Raw genomic sequence first — 23185 nt, 5'->3', positions numbered from 1 at the left:
TCTGTCACTGTGGACTGACCATGGGGATCTATGAGCTTCCCATTTGCTTCAGGACAAGATGATTAGAAATAACGCATTGCCTCTGCTTGCCTTGCCCCATGCCCCTATCCCTCTATCTAGAGTTTTAAAATGGCTGAACACCTACGTTTGTGTGGATGGATAGACCTTTTTCTGGGCAGTCACCTGCCTCCCTGAAGTTTGTAATGTGAACATTATATATGACAAATAAAATGAAACACTAAGACTTAAAGGAATTCTGCCATATTCTTGGGTGAATTGGCCAACATACTTTGGGGGTAAAAGTGAGGAGAAGATTTTTTGTCTTGCTCTCCTTTGCCTGTAAAGAAGTCAAGGAATGAATGGGTTCTTTATTTCTTTCCATCTTTGTCTTCCATTTCTGTTTTCTGTGGCAGGCTTGCTTGCTTTTTCCATTACACTGCTGCAAAGGGCTTACGGTGTTAGGAATGAGCCCTTCTGCTGGGCTGTAGAAAGAGGAAAATGGAGATCTAAGAGTGAAAGTAGAGGGAGAGCGTACAGAGAGTATGATAACTTTGTGTGCTATTTCAAATTACAGGAATTTGGTTACTACTTCTGACAATAATATCAATTTTAAGATTAATATAGGAAATACTGTGTATAAATGTGGTTCTACACCTGCACTTATGTTGTGATAGTGACAGTGAATGGCAGTTCCTTAATGTCTATTGTTCATTTACCCTCCCACATCCTGTAAAAGTCATTGTTCTGCTACCTGAAAAGGCTAGGGCTGCCTAATGTGTCTGAACACACTGTAACAACGTAAAATGTGAAGCATGAATCTTATCTAGTCTATCCTTGAAACTGGGGGAAACTGAAGTTAGACCAAGTTAGTATCTACGCTTGGCTTTTGGCCAAGGCATCAGAGCTAATGCCTAACAGTTCTAAGGAGTGCCGTGGGATCTCCACCGCAGCTGGTCACCACCTTGCTTCTACCTAGCCTGAGCAACGGGAGCGTGGTAACAGGAAGCCCTGTGTAATCCTTCCTTGGAATCCAGGTAGGGCAAAGCTCCCCCCTAAGGTCAGCGGGGAGTGAAATCTGCAACTTGTCAGGACTTGCTAAGCTGCAAACCAGCTCTTGCTAACAGCCCTGCTACGGAGTTCCTGTGGCTCTGTCCTGCTGGGCTGCAAGCACCCCGTCGGGTTTTGCTGGGGCAGCTTACTGTCCGTGCGTGTGTGCACAGCTGCTGTGTACGTGTCGCTTACAGGTATTTGCTGGTGCTGCTCATTTTTCTGTAATGTATTCCTTGTTTACAAGATACCTGTTGTGCATTGCCGCTACATTTCTCTATACATCAGTTCCATAAAAATGAAAGGTAGTTCATACTCCTCTTGCAGTTTTCTGCAGGTCAGCATACCCACATGCCTTCAGCACAGGTGCTTGACTTTAACTGTGCAGATGGATGTGCTGTTGCACTCAGTGAAACTGTGGGGAAAATAGAGCCTTTCTGGCTCTCAGTGTTTGTGTTGTAATTAGCAGTGATTTTTAGGAAACTGGTGATGTAGTCTGTGCAAAGGTGTTTCTTTTTAAACTTACCCTTTTAATGCAACAGTGTCCAGAACACCACATCTAAGAAGGCTGCTGCTCTCCCAGAGTTGTAACCAATTCCCTGTGCACTCTGTGGGTTAAAATGCTTTAGGTAACAAAATTCTTCCTGATGGAGAGGGAGTCAAAACATTGTTTTGTGCAAATACACCTTTGAAAATCAAGGCCCAATGGTTTCATTACTTTTAACCTGCTTTATAATGGAACTCTAAAAATTATTATTATTTTTTTTTCATTAAAAGTACTGGGTTTCTTAAGCATGGGGCATCAGGGGCTTAAAGCTTGATCTGTATTTCTTTGGGAAAAATGACAGGATCTTTGCTGCAGTTCTTTTCCAGAGAAGGTGAACCTGCAAGCTGATAGGCAAGCTTTTTAAAAATCTTTTTTAAATCAAGTGAATGTCTACACCACATGTGGGCCCCAAAGAATTTCACTAAGTGTGGAGATACAATAGAATGGCAACAGCTTTGGCACAGCTCAAGATGATCGACCTGCAAAAGGCCTGGGGTAGTAGCACAAGCTGAGTGACTTAGATCACAGGTGGTAATCAATGATGAGGAAACAGTTTATTAAAATAAAGAAGCCTAATTTCTGATATAATGAGGTCCTGATGCTTATCATCTCTCTGTTACTGTAAACCAGAAGCAATCCCACTCCAGATAAGGAGTGATTATATACAACTGCTGGAGGCGAGGTTAGGAGTGAGCCATCTGTTTACTTGAAAGTACTTACTGGTGTCTCAGCAAAATGGAAAGAAACCACTGCCTTAACACAGTAAGCTCACAGAATGCAACGGAGGTGGTCTTGGTGTGAAGAAAATTATCCAAACGTAGAGGAAGCTTCAAGCTCTGGCACAAAAACTGTTCTGAATTTGTTCAGAGCTGTTTACTTTCTAGGCTATTTAAATAATGTTCAAGTCTCTTCAGATGTGGTCAAAGTTGGTTGAAGGGGCAGTTAAGCTTTCCAGGCATTGTAGCTCTCTTTGGTGATTTGTGAATACAAAGGTCTTCTATTTCCAGGCTTTTTAGCCCTTTAATCTTCACAGGCACAGATGTTCAGACAGAGTTTTTATACAAAGAGCGGAAACCCAAATCGTTTAAGCTGGTAGTATTTACACTTACCATGTACTGTAAAATTCAAACGTTTTACTACATCTCTGATTAAAGGCTTCCAAAATGCACTGAAGGATTAAAATGGCAGAGCATACTAACCAAGCGGACATATACACATTGTGTGATGATGTTTTGCTTGGCCTCTGCTCCATTTTTCTGCTAGCCTTGAGAGATCTGAGAAGTTGTTATCTACAAGTTTCAGGAGGTTTTTGGTAGATTACTTTTTATCAAACCACCAGTGTGCCACATGTTTCTTGTAAGAGGCATTTAAAATATAGCCGTTCCAAATGTATGGCTGTAAAATGGACTGTAAAGACTTTCTGCTGGGAAATTGTCATGGCTATATAGGTATGGTCTTTATTGGAAATCAGCTGAACTAATATTGGAAGAATATTCCTTTAAGATGCTTAGACTGGTGAAAGAATTAAATCAGTTCCATAGATGTGTTTACAATGCTGGCAGGGAAATACTATAATGTTACACTTGAACAGGCTCTAAAACTAAACTATAATTTCCTCAGCCCATTCAAAATTTGGCATGCTCTGCTCTGAACCTTAGTTCAGTTCTAGTTGCTGTGAGTCAGCCTGCTTTTCTTTGTACACCCTTGAAATTTTAACAGGACAGAAATTAGCTTTTCTTTTGTGGGGACAGACCATTCATCAGCTATACAATAAGATGTTAAACATTCATGAAGAATGCCGAATCTCATCCTGAATATGACATACAGATTTTTTTTAATAACAACAACGTATTTATTATACTAGCGGTTTGAATCCTTAGCCAGGCTGGACATGGTTGCATTAAAAGCTGTGTGGACATCTTTTGTGACAGGTTGTGCCCTAGCAGAATCTTCAGTCAGAAGAACTATGAAATATAGGAGGGGCAGCCCTCGGGTAATGGACAAAATAGGACAAAGTCAAGTTTTCCAAATGTCTTGACACTCCTCTAATAACGATGGCAATGGTATAATGAGAAGGAGGTTCACGGGAGGGACAATTTAAAAATGCTTAAAGCCTGAGGGGCTTTGAGAAATATTAATAGGATTAGAGCTCTTTGCTCTGGGAAGCACGGGACAAATATGATAATAGTTTAGAATTAATGCAAAACAAAACAAAAATACCCCAAAGGTATGCAAGCTTCTGTTAATTCCACTTTGCATTCAGCACACTGACATGAGTTTACTGAGTGAGTAACATTGGTGGTGGTGTTCTGAGCAGGTGATAAAATGCCCCTCTGGATACAATTTCTTTGTCTTTGGGTAAAAAATAATTCCATAAAGCTTTGCAAAATAGACATTCATGTCTGTTTATGTGCCTTTCACATGTATAACTAGGAGTACAATGTAGTTAATTTGTTCATGAATCCATTGGGATTCAGAGTGTTTAACCAGAAAAAAAGAATTTGTGGATAGCATGTTAGAAAGGAAATATTATTTTACCTAAAGTAAAATGGGAGAAAACCAGCAATGTCTGATTTGGTTTAGATAGCTCCAGATGTAAAGACTGTCTTTTATCCCTTTATAGTTTTGAATTTGGGATTATATAAGATGCTGAGTATCTGCAAAATGCCTAGTAACATTGGCTGTGGCTATAGCAACTTGTTTAATTAGGTTGCTGATTAAAAGGTATATTCTGTCACCAAGCATTATGATCATTATTACTGTGAAAGTCCATCATTAACTCATATTTGGAGTACGATGTGCAGCATTGCACACTGGAAAAAGTACTGAGAATGAGGATAATCCAGATTCTTGCTTATTTCCTTTACAAAGGGAGACAGAACAGAATAGGGCTGATGATTTTCAGAGCGAGATCACTGAGTGGTTTCAAATCAAACATCGTGGCATGGTGAAAGACAGGATGAGCACTTGTTATTTGTCGTAATGAAAAATGTGGAGGTACACAATGAAATTATCAGGTTTCATGCTTAACCAGTGGAAGAAGCAGCACTTTTTCAAGGAACAATGGACAACTGAATTGTAAAATGTGGGATATTTGTGGGAAGCCAAAACTGTAAATAGACTAAGAAAGGTATTAATTTTATTCATGGATGTTATGTCCAATAGTGGCTATTAAACACAACAATTTGAATTTGGTGTTTAGCTGAGGGAGGCCCTTAAGTTACTGATTAGCTGGAAGTAGAGGGGTCTGTGCATGTCTCTCTAAACATGTCCTGGTCCTTACACTGTTCCCTGAACTTTTCCTTTTACACCGAAGACAGAACATAACACTGGGTTAAATGGGCCTCCAATTTATCCGCTGTTTTCTACTTTTCTGAACACTTAATTTGTGTGTATGCTGGTTTAATAGCACAAGCTATCCTATAGTATTTAAAATCAGTGTTTGTCAAATATATACTGCATTGTCAGTCATCATCTTCATGCACAACCAGTTGTGTATGAAATGTCTGTGGCTTTCAGCTCAAGTGATATTTCCTCTTCAGGGATGTTCTTGCATAGTATAGTTTCAACAATTGCTGCTGAAATCCCAAGATGTGGATCTTATTTCTGACTTTTCTCATGGAGGCAGTACTAGAAATTTGCATTGTATTTCAATGCCATGTGTACTGCTAGTTTTTTTTCAGAAATGTTTGATTCAGGCTCGGAGTGATTGCTGCATTGTAGGAATTCAAGGGAACTTTTTCTGTCAAAGAGGTAGTCTGTGACAGGGTGGCATACTGAATTCAGTAACGTGAAGGTTCTAATACATTAAAGGTAAGGGAAGGCTCCATGCTTGTCGTGGGACTAAAGCTGCAAGAATGACAAAATGGCATTTGGCAGTGATTTAATGGAGAATTAGTCTACCTAAAAGCTACTAAGGATGTTTGCGTTCTATAGGACAACTTTACATTTCTAAAATCCTTAAAATTTGTAAGAAAGTGAACAACAGACCTACTCAATTCTTTCCTTCTGTGCATGTGAATTGTATCACTTTGTTCAATCTTCTCGTTGTCGTCTTTTGTAAATTCACATGCATTAGAAAGGAATATCTGTAAGTGATTTGTGAAATCTTCATCCTGTGGTTGAGAGGGTGAAGGTGAAATTTATAAGGTTTTGTCATTTCAGTTGTTTCTGTTTTACTGTAGGTGCAAAGTGATGACTAATGGATTTAACAAGCCCAGACAGGCAAATTTCTCAGCTTAATGTATTCTCTTGCTGTCCTCTCACTTTGTGTTCATTTCTTAGTTCACATTGTGTTCTTTTCTTACTTCTACTCTGGTGGAGTGGTGAACATTACTGAATGGGCAAGGTGTTTTATATGATAAAAATATATTCATGTTTTACATGGGCTTGTTATGACTCTCCAGCAGAGGAGGTTTTGTAGAAGAACATTTGATGCTAATGTGTTTAACTGTGTGTCTATGTTACAGAAAGTGGCTGGTGCAGGCTAGGGAAATAAGCAAGCTGAAATGCTGATGCTGTAAAATACAATGCTGTAAAAATAGGTGAAGTTAGTGGATTTTACAAAGATCTGACAGCTGCTCTCTGATGCCACAAACTTCTTAGCTCCAGATAAATTTACAGCCTCTCCTCAGGACATGCTGAGTACATAAACCAACTGCTGTTGTAGAAGTAACTGACAAATTCCACAGTGAAACCTGCAAAGCTTATAAGCTGCAGTAGCTGTGACACCAGTTTTCTTTTCTTCTGAATACTTGGACAATGTGGATGCAAGCTGTCCAATATGCTCTTGAAGTTATAAAGTAAATAAAGCATTCAGTTAAGGAGTCAGTTTCCAGATTAAATGAAACCTTGCAAGACTTACTAATATGCTCAATTGTGGTGTATATATCATAAAATCAGAGTTGTACTTATAAAAAAAATCTTACGCATTACATTCAAAAAACAAACAAAAACAAAAAACCAGTTAAGAACAAGTCACCTAGGGCCGGGTCTCATTATGTGCTACAAAGGCACCTAAAGTATCTCAAGAATCCAAATACCAGCTATCCTGGGCACTGGAAAGATCTAAAAGATGTAAAGGAGGATTGTAATTGAGGAACAATATTACTGCTATGTAGTTATTTTCTTCCCTCACTCCTGCTCTACTGTTTTTTGAGAACTTAGCCTGGATGAATCTGTGGGAAAGATCTCAACATGCTGGTAATTAAACTTCAGAGTGGCTTCAGACTAGGCCTTCATCCCACCAGATGCTAAATTTAGAATTAAGTCTGAAAAAAACTTCCAGAATTAAATTTTACTCTGGTACTGATTTGTCAGCAAGAAATCTTGATAATGCGGTAGTGATATTATTTTTTTTTTCTGTGAAGTTTTTGTAATCTTGAAGTACTGTGCAACAGAGGAGAAAATTACCTGTTTCAAAAAGAGGAGTGTTAAAGATAAGACTGGATTATTCAAATTATATATCTGCATTGCCACTGATAAGTAGGCATTCCAGAGAGGGGAAGACAAAAAGTGAATTCTGGCCTCCTGGGTTGACAGGGTAAGCAAACTGGCAGACAATTAGGAGAAAGGAAACAATTGCCAATTCCTTCTTTTTCTTAAATCACTAGAGACTTTCTGTTGGAAGCACAGCAAAAGGACTAAGTAGGTCTTTAAAAGCAATTTGAACGAGAATAGAAGAGAGGCCTGAGCAGCCCAAGCAAATGAGGGATGTTGTGGGTTATGCAGAAAAAACAGCTTAAAACTGAGGTGGGACTCTTCTTAGAAATGGTAAAAGCAGGAGTTGGTCCTGAAGGGCCCTGGCACTTACTGCCAGGACTCCCCATCATCCTGAACTGTCGTTGCTAGAAGTATGTGCACATTAGTAAGTTTGAGTTTTTCAGTGCATAAAAAAAAAAAAAAAGTGCATGTAGTTAAGGAAACAAAAGGCAAAGCACTCTAACGTATTCTGCTTTTGAGTTTTTCAGTTTGTTACTCATGATATACTGAGTTTTTGTAACTGTGTTATCTACACACTCTGTCTTGAAAGTAAGTGAAAATGTGTATGTGAAACTATTTGAAGTCAAACTTAATTGCACTGTAGCACCTCCGCATTTCATGGTAATATTGATTGTTAGATATGGATTTAGTTCTGTGTACAGGATCCAATGGACTTTAATATTCCCTGTGCATTGATTTAGTTTAGCACAGAACTAGTATTGAAGGTTGTGTGTGCAGAACACAACAAATACATAATTAGCATTTAAGTCCATGGCACTTGCACCCATTTTTTTCTGAGAGAAGATTTTGGTGATGTGTTTTTAATCATCATTCTTGACTTGATTAGTTAGTTAACTCAAAGAAACAAATATGATGCATGTTGCATGGACCTGGGGAAAATTAGGGAAAGAAGAGGAAATAGAATGTGTGTTCTTATCTGTCACGTGCATAAAAATCTCCCTCGCTGCTTTGTTGGCTTCTGCTGTCTTATTAGGTTTGTTAACTGGCTCTGTTTGGTGTTCCCACACAGTAAGTTGCATCACAAGTACCCTACCTTACAGGTCTTGTACAACAAGCTGATTTATAAACAAACAAGGAATTGCTACTTCTACTTACAGGCCTTGTGCTGCCAAATAATTGAAGAATGCACAGGAAAGAAAGGGCTATAATTATGGGGTGAAACTAAGGGGGGAAATAGATTGAATGTATAGAATAAAACCCTTGGTGGTTGATTAACTTGCAGTAGATAGACATCTTTTTGATGGTACTTACTTGGTTGGAATGGCTATTACTCTGTCTCCTGAAGGAGCAATCAATCATGAACTAGGGGAAAGTAGATGAAACGGCTTAGTTGATCTCTCTTTTGTGGGCTGTGTTTTTCTGTTAAAGAAATTGCTTTCATGATTTAGCTCTGCAAGGAAAATTCAGTATGTTTTTCGCTTGTCCTCTGTGTGGGCTCAAACTCTTCCCTTTAGAAATGGTGCTGTTTGAGTCATTTTTAAAGGGAGGGGAGACCTAGAATCAGGAATCCTGCAGTCTGTGGTGTTTCCGAGGTATTTTGGAATACTTCTGCTGTCTCCCTTAGCTACCTGTAATTTCTTGGCTGTATCCTAGGGCACTGTGAGAATTCGTTGCTGGCTACAAGGTAACTTGGAAATCATAGGACCTAAGGCAGGCAGAGACCCATGAGTCTGGTAGGCCAGGGGCTCCGCTCTGACCCAGTGTTAGCTTGGTTGTTCTCAACAGAGGTTCGGGACTGGCCTGCGAGGCAGTGGTACCAGCATCTCCTCAGGTATTCAGTCCCCATGCTTTGTTTGCCTTTTCTGCTAACTACTTCTTCCTACAAATTTGGATCACCTCTGCTAAAATTCAGATCTACTGTTCCTTGTCGTAAAGTTTATAGACGTGGAGAGCAACTTGCTGCAAAGAGAAGAATAGATCTGTTTGTTTAATTTAAACTGTTGCTAAGTCTATTATTGCCTCCTAAGTTTTCTGTTCCATAAGCTAAATAGCTTCAATTTAGTCAGTTGTCTTAGTAGGTTTTACCACTAATCACTTGTATTGTTCTCTAAAGATTCATCATTGGCCCCCATCTTTCTCAAACTGAAAAAATAGAGACCTTAATTAAAAAAAAGTACGTAACCCCATTTGGTACTGAAAATCTCTTTCTTAGAATTTTTACTACAACCTAGCAGCAAGATGGTAAGATCTTGAAAGTAAATATTTGCCTATCAATATAAGACATTACGTTGTTACTTTTTGGTTAGTTTTATTATTAGATTTAAATAGCTAGATTAAACCTTCTTGTGCTATGTCTAGAACTATTTTGCTGTGAAGATTAAGTGGCGTGAAATGGCATGATATTGCCTTCAGTCATTTGAAGTCTCATTTTATATGGAACAATTCTTGTTGCAATGAAGTATGGCAGCCAGGACATTCTCTCTGCAACAGGTCAACACTTGTGGCTATTATATTAATTTCTATTTCTGATTAATGAAATAATTCTTATTTTAGCGCTGATTTGACTTGCTTTCAGACTAATGGATTTTGGTCGGTGCCTATATAAATGCCTTTGGCTTCAAAAGAAAAAAAAAAAGTGCACTGAACTGTCATAGAAATGATTATGATGTAGTCCAGACAAATGAAATGTGCCTTGTCTGAAACCAATGAACTATTGGTTTCACAATAAGTAAATTTGACTGCAAACTGGGCTCAAACCAGAAGAGTGTCTCTGTATAAGAGTTACCATTTTGTATCTGTGGTAGAGCTACATTAATGTATAACGTATGTGTGAACTGTGAATATTGACTGAAAAAATTGCTAACTGAAGAACAGCTTATTTAGTTGGTCACATTGTACGCCAGTGATGTTCTGTTATTGGATATGACTGCAAATCTAACAGCCAGAAACCAAGACCTTGTTGCATGTTATTAATAATTTTGACATTATGTGGTTATTAGATTGTACAGGCTATTGGATTTAAAGGGTTGATGCCAAATGGGGTACCCACAGAAAAAAAAGAGACATTAAATACAGAGACATCTGCTCCTGTTTTCAGATAACACTCGTGAAATGGGGAGCACATCACACTATTGCAGATGCTTTTTATTATTCAGCAGTTATAATTAAATGCAGTTTTTTCTGTGGTTGGTGATGAAAGAGCGAGAGAAACCTCAGAGGGGGGAAATGTTTCAGATTATGTAGACCACAACTGACTATTACACAGCAGCACCACAAACCCTACGCTGGCTTGGCTTTTCATATTGTAATGGTATATTCAACCCATGTTTGCAAACCGCATTCCGCCAAAGCCTGCCATGTTAATAGCGAGCTGATCAGTAACGTGTGCTGACTGGCATGGGTGGTTTGCCGTTCGGTTAGTGGCTGCGCGTGTTACCTGTGACTAGAGGCAAACTATGTAGATGTTAATCTTTTAGTGCTATACAATAACATTTGAGCCAAAGTTATGAATGGAAGCTATGTTTTGGAAGGTCATCCTTTGAAGTGGGGAGAAGTGCCGTGCAGAGGGCCGTGGCTGTTTCTCCAAAGCTCATTTTGAGGTAGCCAGACACTTGAATGGGGCTGCACAGGTATGGCAAGCAATTGGTTGTGGTTAGTGCCTTTTTTATCTCATAATTGAAAAGATAGGCATGTGTGCTTGTTGATCAAAGGTTATTTGGAGTATAAGTAAATGCTTAAAGGATGCTAATTTAAAAGAATGCTGTGCATATTAACAATTGTGAGAATCAGGCATTGGAAGCCTGCTTTGAAAGCCAGTGATTTAACCAGTTGGAGAAGGGAGACGACAACTGTGCATTTAATGCAAAATGGCTCTATTTTCTGTGCGACAAAGTTAAACACTGCCCACTGTAAAACACAAAGAAATCCTGACTACATCTGGCTCCAGAAATGTGTAAAACTTGGGGCACAAGTTCACAGGGAGATGGGTGGTTGTAACCTGTAGGCTGTGCTGATACATGGCCAACATCAAGGTCAGGTTGTTTAAATACTTGACTGCAGCTGGAAGGGTTAACTCTCCTCACAGCAACAGCCTGTGCCATTCCTGATCACTGAATGGTGGAGGTCAGCAGGGAGCTCAGGAGCCCATCCAGCCCAGCCCCTGCCCAAGCAGGGCACCCAGAGCACCTTGCCCAGGACCCTGCCCAGGCGACTTCTGGAGATCTCCAAAGAGGAGACCCCACAGCCTTTCCTGATGACCCCTGCCAGTGGTCAGTCACTGCACAGTGAAGAAGCTTTTCCTGATATTCAGATGGAGCCTTCATGTTCCACTTTGTGCCCATTGCCTCTTGTCCTGACACTGAGTATCTCTGAGGAGAACCTGGCTCCATCCTCATTTTAGATGTAGCACTTAGTGATATGGTTTAGTGGAGAACTTGTTAGCGTTAGGTCAGAGGTTGTTGGACTAGGTGATCTTGGAGGTCTCTTCCAACCTAGATGATTCTGTGATTCTCATTCGTAATCCTTCATAGCTGTATCCAGAGCAAAACACCCTCTTTTAGGGGCTCTTTGTTTCCCTGTCCATGTGCTGCTGAATAGTGTGTATGGGCTAAATAGCACTGAATGCCTGAGACCAACAATTTGTCCTGTCTTTCTGCTTACTGAGTTTGATAGGGATTTCTGTGAATGTGGGTTTGGGCATGTCATCTTAAGCAGTTCTTTTCCTTGAGGTATTCTGGAAAGAGCATGAATTAATATTGAGGGTGGAAGGGAAGTGGTGGTATAAGAGTTAACTATTGCAATATTTTTGCCTGGTTGGCAGTCAGCCTGTCCTCTTACGTTACTGCTTTCTTAAAAAGTTCCACATTAGAAGGGAGTTCCTGAAATATTTTTGCAGCCTGAGTTTGCCAGTAGCAATTTCCATTGTTCAGCCATCAGAATGGAAGAGAGCAGTCAGTTTTGTTGACCTAAGTTGTCACCAAAGATGACCTTACCTCCTGATTTTTGCTAATATCGACACCGTTTTCAATGCAAAGTCTCCCAGCTTTGCATTACACAATGTTTTCCATTGCTGAGGACTAAAGAGAACCTATACTATGCAGCTAGTCCTGAACCATATCCATCCATCTGAACGGATGATGGCTGTAGGAGACCTTCTGCACTAACAGAAGAGGCAGCCATCGTCAGGAAATGAATAAGACAGGTCCCTTCCTATGTAGTTCAGTTCCATTATGTGATGCAGAGTGAATGGCTTAGAAAAGACGTCAGTACTATCTTCATGTTACACTGTCACTTCTTGTTCCTAAGTCAATCTCTTGTGTCTACAGGTTCCCCAGAGGATAGAAGAGCAAAGCGATGCCTCTGAAGATAGCAGTGCAGGAATCCCAGGCATGTGGGGAAGTTGGGGCCCCTGGTCTGCCTGCTCTAGGAGCTGCAGTGGCGGTGTGATGGAGCAAACGCGGCCCTGCCTCCCAGCATATTACCGCGAAAGGGGCTACCGACGGCCAGGGCGGCAGTACCCAGCCTCAGAGAGAACTCTTGCTCATCAGAATCCCCTCCATCGCGAGGACTCACTGACTGCTTATCCTGGCCATGTCATCTCTGCCATCCGTACGTCTGTGCCGCTTCACAGGAACGAAGAGCAGCAGCTTTGGGCTGGCCTTCGGGCCTCTGTTTCTTCAGGAGGCCACAATACCAGCCATCTGAGCAGGGGAGCTCTGAGAGGCAGCCGGCATTCTCAGTCCCAGAGGCATAACACCAAGGCAGAAAAGAGGTACAGTGTCTATGCACACGTTTTATTCTTGCTATACATAAAGAATGGCATATCAGAGTAGAGCCAATATATGGAAAAGTCATTAAAGATTAAGGTTGACTTTCATGATGTTTGCCATCTTCTGTGAAAGGCAGTAATCTATGTTGATTACTGATATGATAATACCCAAGAACATATATAATAATTCTACAGCTGTGCTAAGCAGCTTACTTTATTTCTCTTTAAAATTTGGTTTACTGAGATATTTTTCCTTTTCTGTTACTTGATGCTTCTATCTCCTTGGTAATAATAAAAATCTTTAGTAGTAGCTTTATCATTAGGTTCTTCACTTCAAGATCCATTCTAATTTTAATTGATTGAAAAACATTTTTTGTGAAACATTTTGGGAAGAATGGCCACCTGTCTGTTCACTGTTTATAATCAAAACTGTGTTTTTGTTTTGCCTTTTTTTTTTTTTTTTTCCAGAAAGTTTCTGTTTTGGGCTTTCTGTTTCCCTTTGTTGTTTTCTACCACCTCTTTTAGCAAAATTTCATGTTTGAAACAAACAAAAGAAAAGGGGGGGGGGGGGGGGAGTTTTAATACATAAAATATTTTAAACAATCTACCTGTTGCTATTAACTTTTTAGTATTTGCTGTTCAGTCTGGATCGAACTGTGCTGTTACAATTGATTTGAACAGCCTCTCCTTTGTGGAAAAACGCTTTGTTCTCTTCTTAGATACCAGTCTGCCATTTGTTGCAGCTAAAACTATCAGGTTTTTATATATGTGTATGAAAAGAAAACAGATGTGTTTCCAGTTCGGAAACTGAGGAGAACAGGCATGGAAGATCCCCTGGGAGGGAGTGTTCCTGAAACTTCTGTATTCTGTCTTTCCTCATATTATGTGTTCCAGCAGGTGGAAGTTCTCTGCTTCTTTCCCTCAGCAGCCCTCTTCTGGGAGACGTGTGGACTGATTTTTTTTTTTTTTTTTGCATGTGTGGGGTACTTTTTTTTTTTTTAAAAAAAAAAAAGGCATGCAAAACCTCTTCCTTATCTGCTTCTTTAGGATTATTAGGTGAAGCAGTCAACCGTAATTCCCTCTCCTTTTTAAAAAGCAATGTTACCTTGAGGCAATATTCTAGCCTAACGCAATTAAGACAGCATGACTCTTCATTTCTGGTGATGAAGACATCCTCGGCCCCTGCAAGAAACTGTCTCTGTCTAAAAGAATATTTGAAATTGGAAATTAAGCTGTTTCCCTTCTGTTTGTCTCAGTAAACTTCAATTTCAAGGAGTGGGACCAGATGTTCAGATGTTGATCATCCTAGGTGTTGGCCATTTCCTTTAATCACTGCTCTTTCTTTCAAAGCCATGTGGACAGATAGCCTAGAAGTTCTGAGAATAACTTTCATATTGCACAGATGATCTGACAAGAGCTCAGAGAATGCCTGCCAGAGGTAGACTTCTATGAGCAGTGTTAACAAGCCCAAATTGAGAGAAAAGTCGTATTTTCTTTCTTCTGTTTTCCTACTTAATCATTTAGTATAATGCATTTCTGTTCGGAGCTGCACAGCGTAGCAGATACAGGTTGTAGTACATAGCTGAGTTATTACTAATGTTGGAAGCTTGGCTTTGAACCCTCGGCACAAAGTCATTCAAAGCCTGTTTGCTCCAGCCCCTTGGCGCTTTCTGTCTCCAAGGAAATCCCAGCTGGCCTGGCCGCTGCAGCAGACCTGCCAGGCTGCGGGCACAGCTGGGCTTCCCTCCCTGTGGGCTCTGCCTCGCTGCTCTGGTGGCCTCTGCAGGCCGGGAGAGACTGGAACAGTTTGGAACAACCGCTGCGGTTACGGCCGGAAAATGAGAGGACAGTGAGCAGAAAATAATTCTGACTGCTCGCAGAAGTGAAGCTATTTCCTAGTAAATGCCTTGCAATATGAAGTATTAACATGATTGTAATGTCTGTTATGGCTCTGCTTTCCTGCATGATGGAGGTCTTTGGTTTTGAAAGTTGCAGTGCTTTCCTAAGCACAATGCAAGCTTCTGTACTGCTGTAGATGTCCACCCCCACTGCCCTTACTCTGCCCCTTGGCAAAAGACTGTGGATTTAAGGTCGGTGTTTTAATCTTACTTGCGTAATAAGTTATTTCCATCTTGTATTAGGAGGGTCCCTGGTGGCTTTAAAGCCTGCAGTATTGCATAACCTTCAGATTCTTTGGTGGTGACTGAGAAAACAGAATGAGAACAGAAATGTTACTTGAAAATGACATTGTAGGAATGACAAACCTAGCAGTTTCCCTTAATTTACAGTCCAGAGGATAAAACCTTCTTTACAAAGAAGATTGCTGGTCCTGTTGGTGATAGGGAAAATGAATTTCAAAATGTAAGTTATTTTAGACAGGATTTTCTTACTGTAGAGCAGTGTTAAATGTTCACTGAATGGTTGATAATGGAAAATGACATCAGGCTATTAGAAACAAAAATCTGTTTTCACAGTGTATACAGTCAGGGAAAACTTTCAGGGATATTTCTATTTGCTGTATTGGGGCTATATGAAAGCTGTAATTTTAGGATACTTTCATAAAACAATAAGAGGGATGAATGTGACTGAGATAAGCTCACATTTGACAGCGTGGTAAAGTGAAATGGGATGGCTTCCAAGGCAAACACATTTTAACAGCAGTCCTTCAGAGCAGCCAAATATATTTGTATCATTTAGCAACAAGTGGAAAAGTTCTCTGCCTACTTCCAGGCAGCTGACAAAGAACTGTTCAGTTCCTTTAGCAAAGCTCAACATATAATTTATGTATCATAAACTGTGAAGTACCTTGTCTGTGAAGAAGGATATTCACATTTTCAGTTTTTGAAAGCTAGTTCATGTGTGTTTAAGTCAGGCTTTAGAAACCACGGCTCCACATGAAGCTCGTATTTGAGGTACCAGCCTACCTAGAAGCCTAACATGTAAAGTTTAAGCATTCTCCTCTTTATTATTGTGCTGTAAATGGAGTTCTTGCATAGCTGAAGTGTGTTAGGAAATGATAGTCACTGGAATGGGGGTGGAAACACAGAAAGAAGCTGATGATTCTCTGGGTTATCTGCTAGCAAAGGAGGGGAGCTCTCCTCAGCTTTGAAGAGTGGAGTTCCCATGAGCACAGCCTTGTTTTGTACTTCTTCCGGACAAATGTGTGGAGCATACCGTCCAATGAGAAAAAACAAGAATGAGGAGATAGTGTAAAAATATGAAAGTATTTAGGCATCTTTAAAGAGAGGCACGTATGGAAAAGTAATAAGGGCATGCCAAAGGATGACAAATGGTTTAAGAGCAAAAACACATCTTGAAAGGAAATATCATTAATGGACTAGGTTTTCGTACTTAAATGTTGCATTTCTAAGTCTTTTTTAGTAAGAGAATTGTTGGTTTCTCTTCTCTACATGCACTTGCTTACTGTGCTTGGCTCTGCATTGTTTCAGTATGGGGCTCACCCATCGAGCATCCATCACTCACACAGACCCTCAAAGGGCAGTTTGAATCGCCAGCTACTTACCAGCATTAAAAATACTTGGATTAGACTATTAAGAGGCAGCTGGGCTTGCTTATTTTCCATTTTCCTGCTATCTCAAGCAGCTGTTAGGATGCTTTGCAACTGCCGCCTTTACTTTTTTCTGCACGTGGACTTTCATGGTAGAGAGGCAAAACCTCTGTGTCCATCTCTAAGTGCTGAGGGTGCTTTGTGCTGGGTTAAACACCAACATATGTGGTTCTTACTGGCAGAAAGAAAAAATGGCATTCATATTAGGTTTATCAACAGAATAATGAAATAAGTAGGTTTAGATAAATAATGCATGTTTAAAGAAATATGTTACTAAGGAAAGGGTTTTCCTAAAGCTCTTTTTGTATTTGGAAGAGGATAGAGAGGAAAGATTTGCACTGAGGATATAATCCCAAAATCATCAAGTTCGCACGCGGCTGTAGCTCTGTGGTCTTTATTCCGCTGCCAGCCGCTGACGTGGGTCTGCTGTGCTACCTTGTGCCCTGCGTAGGTCAGCGGGCAATGGAAAGGAAGAGCATATCGTTTAATGTCAAAGCAGTTTCCTTATGAAGGAAGCTCCTTTCATGGATGCTTTGACCAGGCAAATGTGGGTCATTTGGTTGGCAGGTCCAAACTTAACCTCTGAAGGCACAGTTTGGTTGTTATTTCCTTAGCCAATGTAAGTGTCGGTAGCTGCATGTTCTGGTGTGATTGTTGTGACCTGTTCTAGTCAGCTCCAATTGGTAGAGGTGGACAAAAGTTGACCCTCTGGTTCAAGAACATAGTGTTTTCTCAAATTCTCAGGCTTTATATTTATTGGCGTGGGTGTTAGGTCGTTTTCATATTTGGACTAGAAACCCCAGCTCAAGTACTTAGCCATCTCTCCTTTCGTTATTTTCCTAACAAAGAAAACGTGATGCACTTTAGCCCAAACCCACTACGGTTATAAAAGCTTATTGGGGGTTGATGTGTGTGCAGGAGGAAGGCAGAGAAAGATTTCATCCTGTTCTGAGGATAAATTTTCCAGAAAAATCTCAGAGCAATCAAAGAATTCATTTTGGTGGCACTTGGGGGGATTTAAAGCCATATGAGAAAGATGTTTATTTTCCTTCTGAATAAAATTCCAAACAACTTCTAATGGCAATAAAGAGCTCCCTGTGAGGAATTTCCTGGCAAAACGAATAGCGAACTGAAGCTGTTGTGACCTCAGGTTGACTTTGTGCTGTCCCACCTCTCATCTGGTTATTAATCCCCACGATAGGCTCTGGGTCTCGCTTATTATTACCTAATTAGTATCAGTTTTTATTATGCTACTGTGAGCATGCTTTGAGTGGTATTACCAAAACTGAAAACCTAACACGGTATTATTATTGCAAGCCGGCCCTGAAACTTCCTTACTCCTTCTGCGGAACACTTCAAGCTTTCCTGAAGTGGGGTGCTGGAGGAGAGGAGGGGAAGCAAGAATGCTGTTCGTGTACCGTCAGGCATGCGACAGTACAGTTTTCTAGTGAATTACTGAGAGGCCAGGAAGGGGTAGAAATGCAACAAAGCTCCCATCATGGATTTGATACATCTCAGCTGGGTTATGCGCTTACTTGCATTGAATGGTGATGTTATTCAATCAAACCTTGAAGACCAAGCTAAGGGGCAGAACCTGTAGGCTCGCAATGAAAATTTCACGTGATCGGAGGCATTATTCTGGTCATAGAAAAAGAAGGCTGTAGGAGCTGGGTTCAAGTTATGGAGTCCTAACTCAGTGTTGACATGATACAAATGAGGTTACGTAGCACTTGCTGGGAGATATGCAAAAGCCAAGGTGGGAAGTTTGTGCACTAATAAACTACCTCTGTGCTAGACAGGGCTATTAGTCATGATCTCTGAGGATGGAAAACATTTGTGATAGTCCAGGTGTATCTGTCTTGTATTAATTCAAGCTGTTGAGACCTGCTCCCAAGAGACAATTTACCTAGTGACATTTTTCATTATTCTATCAGGAAAAATATTTTTCCCTATAATACTATGCAGAAATGACAGAAAAATCATCCCTGTCAAATATACTCACAGCAGTTTCAGTACTCACATGCATACACAGTACACTCAAACACAACACGTGTTTTTATAATCATAATGGATTTAGGGGCAACTCTTTAAAAACAGATTGCATAACATCAGTTTCTGAAATCCTTTTTTTCCTTCTTTGACTCCTACACAAAATTGAACCAACTTGGTTTTGTGATTTTTGGGGGAGTGGGAGGATAGTGAATATCCAGAAATCATGCTGTGGTTACAAGAGATGGAAACCAAACTACTTAGTTACATTGTTTTAGTTACCTTGATAATGAAAATTAGAGTAAAAGGAATGCCTACACCAATTTAATTGCAGTGAAATGTGTTGATGAGGTGTGAATAATATGGTATAATGTGGCAAAGCAATTTGGTGATGATGGCTCCACTTTCTAATGTGTGATATTATTCTCAGCAGGGGTGGTTTAACTCTCTTGTGACCAGACATGTGGCAAAGGTAACTGCTCACCACTTTAAGGCTATTTTCTAGGTCAGTGAGCAGATAGGCGTGCGTTTCTGTAACATAAAACAGAGTCAGAGGTCTCCCTTCTTTCATTCATGTTGAACTGATTTTCTCCAGATTGATTTAGAGCTGGTGAAAAGTGAGCATCTGGAATGCAAAACTGCACGGGGCTGTGGTACAGTACTGAGAGCTGATACGCAGTGGGCTTCCATGTGGATCAGCCTGACTGTGGAGAGCTTCCCCTTCTGAGCAGAGGGAAATACGTTCCCCAGCACCAGTATATCATTTTCATTTTTAATGATACCTGTGAAAGAATCTGCAAAAATACTATGAGGTACAAACCAGGATAAGACAGTTTATTTTGTGACTTAAGAAAAGGCAGCCAAAAATGTGGGGTGGACAGTCTTTTTAAAGTAAACCTTGTGTGTCTAAGAACATTTAAAACGGGAAAGAAAATTGAAAGCAGTAGGAGGGCTAGAAAGCAAATGATTGAGTAGGACAGTTGTAGGTCAGTTATGGTTTTCACATATGAAGGAAAAAAGGAGTATCTGAAAATTTTAAGGATACTATTTTAGGAATAATAAAAATAATAAAGTGCATTTAAAAATATATATACCCACACTTGGCCTGTAACAGAAACTTGTGTAATTAGGATCTCTTTTTTTTCTTTCTTTTTTCCCCTCCATTTAAAGTTGAAGTTTCATGTCTGCAAAGACTTCTTGGTCTCCATTTACTCTTCGTTTAATTACATTTCATGTGTTGGAACAAAATTTTAATAATTTGACTGCTGATAGGAATAGCAAATAAGTCATTTTTCTTCAGAAACAAGATCAATGCAACTCTAACTTATTAAATACTTAAGTGAATGCAAATGGGTAGTGCCCTTTAAAAGTTGTCAGTTATAGTCATGTGTGCCCCTAGGTATTTTGCTATGTTCCAAAATATTAGGTTAAATCTTGCTATGCTTATCCACAGATTGAAGTTCGAATATGTAACTGATTTAGGTGAAGAGGATTTGACCTACTGATTTAAGCATGCCAACGGTCCTTTTAAAATCACTCAGGGTAGTAGGAACTGAAATGTAAGGCTTTGATAAGGCTCTGAAGGGGTTGAGCTCCTTTAGGACTGAATTTCTAGTGGGAATCAGGGATTTTGGAATATTTCATTTACAAGCAGAAAATGAAAAAGAATTGCACAATCAAAAGCACAAATCAGAATAACGTAAAAGACATTTGCAGTGGTTCATAATGTGGAGTATTGTTTGGGGAAAAAAGCTGTAAGTCTTATTTGTACACATTCTTTTAGGTCTGTTTACTCCCACTTTCCTTGTGCCCATTCTGGGCACTGTTTCTGAAGATAGATGAGCACTCAACTCAGCCCGAGTAGGTGCTAGCTGTGGCTTGATGGCTGTGTCATCGGAGCAGTTCAGAGATCAGATTATAAGAAGATGCTTAATCCCCAGGTGAGAAGAAGAAAGAGCCCAAAGCATGGGCTCCCTAGGCTCCCAGAGCAGCATCAGGCTGTGTGTGCAGTTGGCTGAACCAAAAATCTTGACCAGAGTCTCAACAAAAATAAAGAAGGTGCCAAGTGTGTTTCTCATCTATCTGAATGCGCTGTGATGAGCTGCTGTAGCTTAATGGTGGTGGTTGTGGCTGGGCATCCAGGCAAGGGAATTGTCTGTCATGGTTTACAGAATATTGTCTTTCAGTAGCAATGAGTAAATCTGGAAAAATGAAACACCACAAAGTCTGTGGTTGGTGTGCAGTTTTTCCTCCTCAGGCCTGGTGAAACTGGTGGCTCAGGGGAATTGCCTTAGGGGGCGGAAGTCCTGAGAAAATTATTATTATGTTGTTCCCTGAAAAACTGAGTGAAAGGTTGGTAGCTAGAAAGGGAGGGAATTAGCAGTTTCTTTGGGTTCTTTTTAGACATCATTTCAACCATAGGACAAGTCTTCCGTGGTGTCAACAAGATGTTTGCTAATGTTCAACCTTGCAGTTCTTCATTTACAAGAGAAGTATTCTGATAGAGAGATAAGTTGAAGGATTGGCTGCAAAGCTCATGCAAAATGCATTCCTTACTTTGTCTGACATCAGAGGAGAAAGAAATCAAGTTATGCTTCAGATGGAAGTGAGCCAGGGAACCTCTGTTTGGAGAACTATGGGAGAAGTATAAGGAGAAATGAAATGATGAAAAAAGGGGAAGAATGAAAAAGATATGTATGAGAGTGGCGTTGTGAAGAGCACTTCCGAGAGCAGGTAAAAGCCTAGGAAATCCGTAATGTGACTTGTGTATTTTAAAGATGTTATGTATCCTTGGTTCAAAGAGGGTTTCTGTCAATATAAATAACCCTCCCACCAGCTCAGGAAGTACTTCATTCTTAGTGAACCTCAAGAACACTTGAGGTTCAAAGCATTGTTCTTAGTTCATAAGCTCTGAGGCAATGATAATGCATTTATTTGCCTGTTGAGGGACATGTATGTGTGGGGCTACAGTTAGGAAAAGCTACTGCAACAAATTCCCTTTTTGTTGCTCAAAACGTGCTGTAAGAGTTCTTGGTATTCTCAGCTGACTTGTCCCTAACACGAGAGAAATTGCAGATAATGAGACCAATAAGAATACTAGCCAATAATACTTATTTTAACATATTTGCTACAGTCCTTACACTAGCAGCTCAAAGACTGATTTCTTGTACTTGTCCGGGCAAATGTGTTTTTGAAATCAAGAATCTATTTAGGTTGGCTTAAGTTTAAAGGTGCTCATCACTTTGTTTTTCAAAGTGCTAAACAGATTTGTCTGAACTATCAGGGAGGTGTGTGTGTATGTGGGAATTATGCCTGACAAGATTGCCAGATCGGCACTAAACAGCTGTTATGCCTCTCCTCGAGATGAACACAATAGATCAGAGATGTCTACTGGCTATGGTCTGACATGAAACACTTTGTGCTGTTACTTGCTTTTCAACATATATTTTCTCTAAAGCAATAATTTACCTTTAGATGATAACTCTGTTCTTGGTGGCATTTTCCCCCTCTGGTTTTCTATAGCAAAAGCTTTGTCAGAGTTGTTTAAAGCTCACATCTTGCTCGCACTGGGTTTTCAGTGTTTGCCTGGGAGACGTTGGCTGTAGTTAAACTTCGCTTCTGTGGCAATACATCCTCAACATCTTACTCGTGCTCTTCTTAACCATTGTTACGCTAAGAAAGATGAGTCTGTTGGTTTTTAGCATAGCTAGGTATGCATAGTCTTCGGCTTTAAAATGCCACTCTAGCTTAGGACTGGATAAGACACGAGGTTTAGGGGGTGCTGTTACTTGCTGATTCTTTTTTCTTCCTTTACTTGTTGCAGTAAATGAGAATGCAGCCCAGCTCTTACCTGAGTTGTGATGATGGTTGGTTGCTTGGTTTGCTTGTTTGTTTTAAAGAATTAAAAAAATGGGGGAAAAAAAAAGAGAGGGGAGAAAAAAAAAAAAAAGAACAATAAAGAGGAGCTTTCCAAACCATGTTTTGAGGAGAAGTGAATAATGTGGGTCATGAGAAGGAATTGATAAGTCTAAGTCCTGCTGTCAACTGAAAACTCCCAAAGAGCCATCAGGGCTTCGCCTACCTCCATCTCCCACCAGCATATCAGAGCTGGTTTGAATTAGCATAAATCAAACAGTGACAACAAGGTTAGTTCAGTTCTGATTATGAAGTTTCTACCCTGAGAAATATAAAAGCTAATTACCACCAAGCTATTTTTACAATCTTCTTAATTACATTGCAACAAACTACATTCCTAATTTTAACGGATGTTGCCAAGTGGGAAGGAAAGGTGCTTTAAGGCAAAACAGACAGAGCTAAGAATAGTTTCCATCTAGGCAATACTGGTTTGAATGAGTGCATAAACACTAATAAAAATGTTAATAATTAGACATTGAGTATTCCACTTTGTTTCCAGCAGTTTGTATGTTGAAAGAAATGTGAAATTCCCAGCTACAAGCAGTTAACCTTCCATTTCATAGGAAGGGTGTTCCAATGAAAATTCCAGACCATAATTACTGCACCACCTGAGCAGAATGAAACTTGTATTCGGCAGTACTCTGCAGTTGTAGTTGGGTTATGGGGAAGAGGCAAAGGAGAGGACTCTCCCTGGGTGAGCCTTGATGCAACCAGTCATGTCATCGTAAGGGTGCTGGCATCTTTAGGTACCAGAAATGGTGCCTCATTTCTTCATCAGTGGGGACTTCAACACCTTTTCCTGGTTACAGTGTAGAAGAAGTAGTCAAGATGAAATAGTAACTAACAGTAAGAATGTTGTTACTGCTTTCACTTCTTAGAAGCTGTTGTTGAATGGTGGTTGCAGCAATCA

The 23185-nt window shown here is 40.1% G+C and overlaps 1 protein-coding gene across 4 annotated transcripts in view; it reads left to right on the top strand.

Annotated features, from left to right (window-relative positions):
• Nucleotides 1-23185, top strand: part of THSD4 (thrombospondin type 1 domain containing 4) — a 303076-nt gene that overhangs the window by 41435 nt on the left and 238456 nt on the right. For all 4 annotated transcript variants that reach the window (XM_035336261.1, XM_035336260.1, XM_035336259.1 and 1 more), the window contains one exon: nt 12361-12806. In XM_035336261.1, the coding sequence (XP_035192152.1) occupies nt 12361-12806 (446 nt within the window). The remainder of the gene's footprint in view (nt 1-12360; nt 12807-23185) is intronic.

The sequence above is a fragment of the Oxyura jamaicensis genome, chromosome 10, assembly GCF_011077185.1.
Source record: "Oxyura jamaicensis isolate SHBP4307 breed ruddy duck chromosome 10, BPBGC_Ojam_1.0, whole genome shotgun sequence".
Lineage (NCBI taxonomy): Eukaryota > Metazoa > Chordata > Aves > Anseriformes > Anatidae > Oxyura > Oxyura jamaicensis.
The sequence above is the reverse complement of the archived record's forward strand: the minus strand, read 5'-3'. Positions and strand labels throughout refer to the sequence as shown.